This window comes from Canis lupus, chromosome 11 (genome assembly GCF_048164855.1).
Source record: "Canis lupus baileyi chromosome 11, mCanLup2.hap1, whole genome shotgun sequence".
Taxonomy (NCBI): domain Eukaryota; kingdom Metazoa; phylum Chordata; class Mammalia; order Carnivora; family Canidae; genus Canis; species Canis lupus.
The window spans coordinates 63,528,230-63,537,078 of record NC_132848.1 but is presented as its reverse complement, the minus strand read 5'-3'; the positions used below and the strand labels follow the sequence as shown (position 1 = coordinate 63,537,078).

Sequence of the window (8,849 nt, the reverse complement as noted above, 5' to 3'; positions counted from 1 at the left end):
AGCACGAGGGACCGGCAGTGGGGGTCCGCGATGAGGAGGGATCAAGTGCCAATACACAGCCCAGGGTTTATGGACTGGGTGAAATCAGGCTGGGGGAGGGGCAGGAGCGGAGGGCAGTTCCTATTTCACTCTGGGCATTTTATGGTGGTGAAATTAAATATATGTTAATGGTGGAAACGTCGCTGCTTACCTCTCCATTGGCACCCAGGGAAGGCAGCTGCAAAACTGGGTTTTTAATGTATGTTTTAAGATGTGGTTTCGGAAGGAACCCCCTGGAATCTGAAACAAGTGCAATAACGTAGCAGACCTACTTGTAACTAAGTGCTTAATTTCCTATGATTTTTTTTAAAAAGAAAATCAATAAAATGTTGCCAGTTATTTATTGGAAATAACCACAGATAGCGGCCCTGATAGGGTGCCGGTTTTAGAGAGCACACAATTGTGTAATGAATTGTAATTCAGAGGACTGTTAAATGTGAACCACAGAACCTTTCAGAGGTAATAAAGTCATTACTTTTTACACTACAGCCAACCCTGAAAAGCTTTATACACACCATTATATATAAATCATACATATATATTTCCACAACACACATTCGCCCATTTATATACCTTCTCTGTATATGGGCTTTTATGGATGGATGGGGGAAATACTTAAATTTGAAAAACTCGGTTCCGAAAGAATCTGACTCACTATTGTTACCTGAAGAGGCTTTTATTTAATTTATTTATTTTTCAAAGACCTCCCAGTTGTACTTTCTTCTTCCCTCTCCTCGCCTCCCCTCCAGCCATTCTTCGGCACGCAGCCCCCCTCCCGCGCAATGACACTCTTTCTGGTCGCTCTAACGCTAGTTTAAAGAGACAAAAAAAGAAGAGGAGGAAGAGGAGGAAGAAGAAGAGCAAGGAGAAGGAGGAGGAGGAAGAAGAGAAGACAGTCGTGGGAGATGCCGACCTGCTCTGAAGAACTCATGAAAAAAGGGGAAATGGTGCAACACACTATGTAGCACACACTACATACAGGAGCTTTCTTTACTGCAAGTGAATCTTCCTGCTTCTTAAACAGGATTTGCGCGTCGTCCCCCACCCCCACCCACCCCCAAAACTGGAGAGAAACAATAACAACAAAACACATTTACGCGAACCCAGTTCAGCACACATCTCTCCTAGTGTGGAGCATCACCACCTCTCTTGCTTCCTCCGTGGGGCCCGAAGCTTCGCCGAGCCAGGCAAGCCAGGCATTTTCTAATAGGTCTGAAACTTTCCTAAGACAACACGAGAATAAACAGCGGCTCGCGGGCGCGGCGGGGAGGTGGGTGCGCGCCGGCCATCCGGGTGGGGGCGGGGGCGGGGGCGGGGGGCTCGGCTTGGAGCCCTACGGTCCCCGGCCGGGTGGGTGCATCCCGGAGACGCCGCGCCTCCGACCGAGGAGGGGGAGAGCGGGGACGCGAGGGGCCGTGGAGCCGCTGGCAGGGGAGGTAAGGCAGGCAGGCTCCGCGGCCGCAGACACTCGCACACGTCCACCTGCAGCTCCGAGCGTCGCGGGCCGCGGCGCCCCGCGCCCCCCGCGCCCCCCGCGCCCCGCGCCCCCCGCGCCCCGCGCCCCGCGCTGGAGTCCGTCCGTCTCCCTCCCCCTGCCCTGCCCGCCGGGGCATCGCGGCGCGGTCTCGGCGGCGGCGGCGGCTGCGGGGCGGCGCAGGCAGGCGGGGAGGCTGGGAGGCGGGAGACGCCGGGGGACTTTGCAGACACGTTTCAGAATAAACTTTCCAATCGCAGGGGGTGCTGTTGCTGTACATTTTACGTAAAACTGAAAGTATCCCACGCCAGAGTGAAGCCCGCTTTTTGACAGCGGCAGCACGCGCGCGCGCCCCCGAGCAAGCGCGCGCGCGTGTGTGTGCGCGCGCGCGTGTGTGTGTGTGTGTGTGTGTGTGCGCGCGAGCGCGTGTGTGCATTAAAGAGACAGGGGTTTATTTCCAACAGGTCTTCCTTAATTTCCCGGGAAGGTGTGCGTGAGGAAGGCCGGAGGGGCCCGCGTGCTCCGGGGGGGCGCGCCTCGGCGGCGGGCGCCCGAGCGGCGCGGCGCTGACCCGGGGCGGTCACCCCGCCACCGCGGTCTCCCCGCTGCTCCCGCGAGCCTGTCGCGCTCGCACCGTATTCCCCATTTTCTCTCCCCGGGTTACAGCACGGGAATAGTTGCGCCCCGCCTGTAAGGAACGTTTGGCTTCCCATTCCCCGGTGCTCCAGCAGTGGCTCCGGGCGGGAGGGGGTGTGTCCGTCCCGGGGACCCGGCCGGAGGACCTCCCGCGGCGCCGGGAGCACGTTCCCAGGGACGGCAACTCCCTCCCGGGGCTGCGCGTGCTTTGTCCTCCGGCCCGCGGCCTCCGCGCCTTCCCCGCCCCGGGCCCCGGCGCTCCCCTCCGGGGGCTGCAACGGGCCCCGCGGCGGGCTCCTCGGTCTTTATTCCTTGGCCTCCCTCGCCGCGACCCTTGGGAGCCTCGGGTGCGTGCTTCCAGTTCCATTCGGACCCAATCGCTTGTCAGGGCGCCCAGATCCCAGCTGCCCGGCGCCCCCCCGCCGCCCCCCCGGCCTCCCCCCTCCGCCGCCGGGCCCGGCCTTGGGGGTGCCCTCCCGCCCTGGCCTGCGCCGTCTCCCTCGCCCTTGCACCCAGCCTGGCCGGGCACCCGGAGGCCCCGGGGCTGCCTTTCCGGACCCGCAACCCTCTAAACTTGGGCTGCACTGGGTTTTGCCGCGCGCGTCCTCCCGCCTCCCCGCGCCCGCTGCGGAGCTGCAACTTGGAGGCTCAGCTCTCAACTTCGGGTGATTTTTCTTTGCCAGCCTCTCCGCAGGCAAAGTTTCCCGAGCGCAGCCCCGGGCTCGGGGCTCCCACCGCGGCCCCGGGCGTCCGCACGCGGGGAGCGAGCGCGGCGGGGAGGGGAGGTGGGTGTGCGCCCGGAGGAGGGTGTCCGGGAGTAACTCTACCTGCCTTCCCTCCGCCCGCGCTCCCCGGGACCCAGGCTGCAGCCTCGCCGTACACTCTTGCCTTTTTTTTTTTTTTTTTTTAAGTAATCTTTCATTTTAGGATCCGTGTCCGGGTTGGGGGGGGGGTGAGCAGAGAGCACGTCTTGCCCCCCCCCCCACCCCCGCCGCCCCTTTCTTCTCTCCCGGCCACGCTGCCGCCACGGCGCTGGCTGCGGCCACTGGTGAGCCCGCGGCCCCGGCGCCCCCTCCCCTCCCCCCGCCCCTCCCCCGGGGGCCGCGTCTGGCGTCTGCGGAGCCCCCCGCCCCGCACCTCCCCCGCCCCGCACTGGCCATTGGCTTGTCCTGGTCTCTTTTTCATGTCCAGCCCCTGATGTGTGTCCATTGGTGTGAGCTTCCCCTTCCCTCCTCCCCTTCTCTCCTGCTCGCCCTGCCCATGTTTTGTGTGTCTCTGTCCATCCAGACTCCTGACGTTCAAGTTCGCAGGGACGTCACGTCCGCACTTGAACTTGCAGCTCAGGGGGGCTTTTGCCATTTTTTTCATCTCTCTCTCTCTCTCTCTCTCTCCCTCTATCTCTCTCCTCTCTCTCTCTCTCTCTCTCTTTTTTTTTTTTTTTTGCTTAAAAAAAAAAAAAAAAGCCATGACGGCTCTCCCACAATTCATCTTCCCTGCGCCATCTTTGTATTATTTCTAATTTATTTTGGATGTCAAAAGGCACTGATGAAGATATTTTCTCTGGAGTCTCCTTCTTTCTAACCCGGCTCTCCCGATGTGAACCGAGCCGTCGTCCGCCCGCCGCCGCCGCCGCCGCCGCCGCCGCCCGCCCCGCAGCCCACCATGTCTCGCCGCAAGCAAGGCAAACCCCAGCACTTAAGCAAACGGGAATTCTCGCGTAAGTAACCCAATAATAGTAATAATAATTATTAATAATCACGAGAGCGCGCAGGACGAGAAGTAAGAGCGAGGGGGAGAGAGGGGTGTGTGCATGCATTTTTTAATTTTTTCACGAGACGAACCTCCGAGAGTCGGGATAAAAGAGCTTAAAGGGAGGAAAAAAAAAAAAAAAAACCAAACAAACAAAACCCCAAACAAACAAAAACCAAACCTCATCCTATCCCGAACCGCAGCCGTAGATACACTTTTGGGATAGCACGCACCTTTTAATTTTTATTTAATTTACAAAAATGTGACTCCTCCTCTTTCATGCTCTCCGCCGCTTTATTTCGCTTTTCGAAAAGGAATGCAATGATTTCCCCTCCAATTTTGCAAAATAATGAACAATGCTTTGGATGCGAACAACTCTCGGGCAAACCTAGAGGAGGGAGCTGGAGGGGTGAGGGGGGGGGAAAGGGGGTTGCTTCCACTCACCGAAGGAAGGAAAACGGGGCGGGAGGAGGGAGCCCAAGCCAAAAAAACAATTCCCTGGGAGAAAAGAGGTGAGACTGGCCCTCGGACAGCAGCGCGCTCACGGTCAAGTGTGCACCAGGAGGAAAGTAGTCATCTCCACAATAGTGAGAAAGTGGGATTGTGGGAGGGGGCCCCCCGGCGCTCGGGAGCCTGCCGAGTGTGGAGAGGGGCCGCGGCGGCCGGGGGAGCCTGGAGACCGGGAAGCACGGGAGGCTCGGCCGCCGCTGCCGCCTTTTGTTCCGGCCCGAGGTGGGTGTTTGTCCCGCTGCCTTTTGTGCCGGCTCCTCGCGCCTGCCCTTCCGCGCCGCCGCCGCCGCAGGGCAGGAGCAAGGGCCCCGGGCGAGCGGGAGACGGAGGGAGGGCGCTCGGGCCGCCGCCGCCTGGGTCCCCGCCGCCCGCCCCTCCCGGCCGAACCTCCGCGGCGGCGAAGAGATGTGAAAAATAAAATAAAAATAAAAACCAAAAATAAAACGAGGCAAGAGGACGTACAATTTCTTGCCCCCCAACAGAAGCCCCAAACGCTCGGCCGGCCGTTTTCTGCAACGCTCTCCTCTTGGACTCCCCCACCCCACCCCACCCCACCCCCCCCCTGCAAAAATCTCCATCTCTATTAGAGGGGGAAAAATACAATTACCCCCTTCCCCAAAACCCCTTTAGTTGCAAACTTAGAGCGCCGGCGGCGTGGAGAGGGAGCGAGGAACTCCCTCCTCTTACTATTTTTTGGAAGATTTTCAAAAAAAGTGGAAGTGGATTTTGATTGGGAAAAATCTCGTGTCTGAATGTTTACAAGCACCGCGTGTGCGGGAGCCTCCTGCCAACAAACAGACAGAGGACCGAGCGCGGCGCGGCAGCCCGGGAGCGGGCGGCGGCGGTGGCCGGGCCTCGCCCGGGCCTCGCCGGGCCTCGCCGCGCCCCCGCCCTGCTCGGGATCGCCCACCCCGCGCCAGCCGTCCGCCCGCCCGCACAGCGGCAGGCCGTGCCGCGACTCCGCGCCAGCCGGGTCCACGGTCCGCGCTCGCCCCCAGCACAATGCCCAGACCTCCTCCCAGCCCACCGCACCGGGAACTCGGCGGGGGAGAAACTCGGCTTTGCGAAGCATTTTTATTTTTCAAAGCAGCTGAAAAAGCGCGTCTGCAGCCCCCTCCCCCGCCCCCCGAGGTTCTTGTCCTCAGCTCCGGACCGCGGGGAGGTCACCACGTGCTTTCTCTGCCCCCCTCCCACCAGGTCTGGCCAACCAGCACCCCCCCCCCCCCCGCCTCCCGATCGCTGCCAGGCCAGGTGTGTGTGTGCAGGGAGGTGTGTGTGGGGGGGGCGGTGAGCCGGTTTTGGGGGGGGGGATTTGGGGAGGTGGGCACAGTAGTATGTGCAAGTGTGTGTTTTGGGAGTGCTGGATCCCCGGACTCCGTGCACCCCACTCTGAGTTCCTGCCCTCTAACCGGGGCCTGTCTCGGTCAGAGCTGGGAGGGGGGGCGGCGGTCCTTCTGAGTCTTTATGGGGTTGGTGGACGGGTTACTGCGTCCTGGCTAACAGTGCGTCTGGGAAGGCGGGCGGTGGGCACTTCGGAAAGTTTGGCAGCGGGGCAGAGAAAGGCTTGAGAGGGCCCACATCCCTTCCCCTCCTCATTCGTGCCCCTTGTTTTAATTTTCGATGCAATTTAAAAACACCACCTATACCCAGTTTTTGTATTTATTAAAGGGTTGACGGGGGGGGGGTGCTGTTGCGCGTAGGGAGTTGGATTTTTCACTAGGCCCTGGAACTTGTCACACACTTCGGAAGCTCCCCCGCCCCGGCACGTTGCGGGGCCCTCCCTCTCCCCACCCCCGCGCATCCCTCCCTCGTCGCTCTCCCCCGCCCCCCACTCCCCCGGCCGCGCCGGATGCGGAGCAGACGCGGCGCGCGGCGGTGTGAAGTTACAGCCCGGCCAGGTACCGGCGGGAAGGAAGGGCAGTGTTCGCAGGACTCGGGAAAGCCGGGCCCTTCTTCGGAAGGATGCACTGGGGGCGCAAAGGACGAGCGCAGGCGTGCAGCCCGGGCTGCTCCCCTGTCCCCCCCCCGCCCCGGGTCCATCTCGGGACCCTCCAAGCTGGGTGGGTTCAGCCCCCTCTAGCCCCGTCTCAGCGCGGCCTTTGGGGTCAGGGACCAGTGCGGAGGGGGGCGCGGGGGCCGCTGCTTTCTCCTTTTCTGGGTGCGCAGAGGGGGCGGGAGCCATTCCGGTCTTCAGGACCCCCCCTCCCCCCCCGTCCTCCGCTTCTCGGGCTGAGTGAGCCATTCGGTCGCTAGGAGGCAGAACAAGATCAAGAAAGCTCAGCGAACTTGAACCTGTACCAGAGCCTCCCCCACTCCAGCTCCGCGTTTCTCGGCCGGGGAGGGACGAGCTCTGCGAGGGTGGGGGTGGGGGAAACGGACGGTTAGACTGAATTCCCTTTTCTCCCCCCCCCATCACCCCTTATGTCTTTGTTCTTCATTTTGACTTTAAAAATGCTTCTGGCCGGGGCTGCGGAGAAGCGCTGGGGAGCGCGGCCGGCACCCCGGTGCGCCGGGCGCGGAGTGGGGTGCAGTTTTCGCTTTCTTTCGGGGCGGGCATTTTTGGGGGTAGGGGGAAGAGGGGAGGACGCGCTCCCGCCTTCGAGGCCAGGCCGAAGGGCGGGATCCAGCAAGTTTGCACCGAGTCTCCGGGTTCACTTCTTCTAACCCCCGCACCCCCCGCGCAAAGCACGGACAACGGCGGCTCCGGCGGGCTCGCTCCGCTCTGCAGCGGCTCCCCGGCCCCCCGCCCCCCGCGGCTCTCGCCTCGGAGCCCGAAATCGCAACAATAGTCATAGTTATCATCATAATGATGCGGGCCAGCAGCATCATTAATAATGAATAAACCGCAGCCGCCGCCGCCGCCGCCGCCGCCGCCGCCGCGCTGCGCACACTCGTGCCCGGAATTGCGGGAGAAATTGCGTTTGCAGAGATTCCCCCCCCGACCCCCGCCCGCCCCACAAAGTAAAAAAGTGTGAGCCTGGGGGCCCCAGAATGAATTTCGGGGTCCGCGCTCTGAGGCGTGTGCGGTGGTTCCGAGACTGCACCGGGCCAGACCGGCCGAGGTTTCCGAGCCTCGCTCCCCCTTTCTCCAGCTGGCGGGGCCCGCGAACGGCGGTCACCCCGAGGCCCGGCCGGGCGGCGGCGGAGGCGGCAGCAGGGGGCCCCCGGCTGCCCGTCGCCTCCCGGCCTGGCCCGGGCCCCGCGGCCCGGCAGCCGCCGCTGCACGTGTTTGCAGCGAGCGCGGCCGGAGGCTGCAGCCAGCAAGCTGCTTGCTTTGTGCCTCCGAGTCCCGGCGCCCAACTTCACTTTCTGCAAAGCCCGCCCCTCCGGGCCCCCTGCCCCGGGCCTGTCGCCCTAGCCTTCGCTTTTGTTTCTTTGCTTTTCCTCAACGCATTTCAGACTCGGTTTGCTTCCTTACCCTGTTAAGACAATCAAAAGGAAGGACTTGGAAAGCAAACTTGAAGGCATAGCTCCTTCCCCCTCCCCCTCCCCCAGCAGCCCTCGTTTCCCTCGCTTCTTCCCTACATTTCTTATAAAGCTGCTTTTTTTTTTTTTTTCCTCCCCTTCTTTAAATTTATTCCTTTGCAACTGCAGAGAGGAAGGAGAGCTCAGTCAGCCGCTGGGGCATTGAGACGTTCCAGTCTGTGTTGCTGTTTCAACGCAGAAGCATTTTATTTTCTATTTCTTTCAATCCTTGTGGAGAATTCGCGGCTAATTATTATGATTATTTGCCCACTCCCTTCCACTTCAGTCCTGGACTCCCCGCTTTGTAGCGGGAGGTTTAGGCCGGAGCTTAGAAACGGTGGTATTGTGGGGGCGAAGGAGGATGGAGTTGAATTGAGGGAGGGGGTAAAATGGCTGAGGTTAGGAATGTTTTTAGGGAAAGAGGAATTTGCATTAAAATACAGAGAAATTATCAGATGCCCAGAAAGGAAATGTTGATTACCACTGAGAAAAGATGTCAATGCAAATCAGTAGACTACACCAAGAGAATTGTATTTTCATATTTTCTTTGTGCCCCACTTCGTCTCATTTTTAATAGTATAGCAGCAATAATAAGAACACGTTTTGGTATTTCTCTGAACATTACTGGCCAAATGTTTTGCAAGAAGCCCGATGTTAGACGTATTTCATACATTAGGATATAATTCTTGTTAATTAGCAATAATTTACGTTAAGAGCATAGAAAATGTTGAGGTTACAGGTTTTATATCTGTACATTTGATCATCTTGTTATTTTCAAGAACTTTGCCTCCTATAAAATTAATTAGGTGAAATGTGGAGGTGTAATCAGCAACCTCTGAATTACCACTTCATTTCCTGGTTTTGATTGTAAATCAGTTCAGTCACTACATTTAGAAGACTTTAACCAAGTCTGTTTGCACCGCATTACCTTTAACTATTTGATACCTAGGAGAATGTTTCCTTTTGCTCCTAAATA

General features: G+C 59.4%; 1 protein-coding gene across 10 annotated transcripts in view; it reads left to right on the top strand.

Moving 5' to 3' along the window:
• The first annotated feature begins 1,135 nt into the window (after positions 1-1,135).
• Positions 1,136-8,849, top strand: part of BCL11A (BCL11 transcription factor A) — a 102,416-nt gene continuing 94,702 nt past the window's right edge. Inside the window, exon 1 of one of the 10 annotated variants that reach the window (XM_072768462.1) lies at positions 1,136-1,249. Coding sequence is in view for 9 of the 10 variants with exons in the window: in XM_072768459.1 (XP_072624560.1) it covers positions 3,812-3,866 (55 nt within the window). In the remaining variant the exon portion in view is untranslated. Of the gene's footprint in view, positions 1,250-3,343; positions 3,867-6,212; positions 6,307-8,849 lie in introns of those variants that run through there. The other 9 variants (XM_072768459.1, XM_072768461.1, XM_072768463.1 and 6 more) reach the window with 9 other exon arrangements.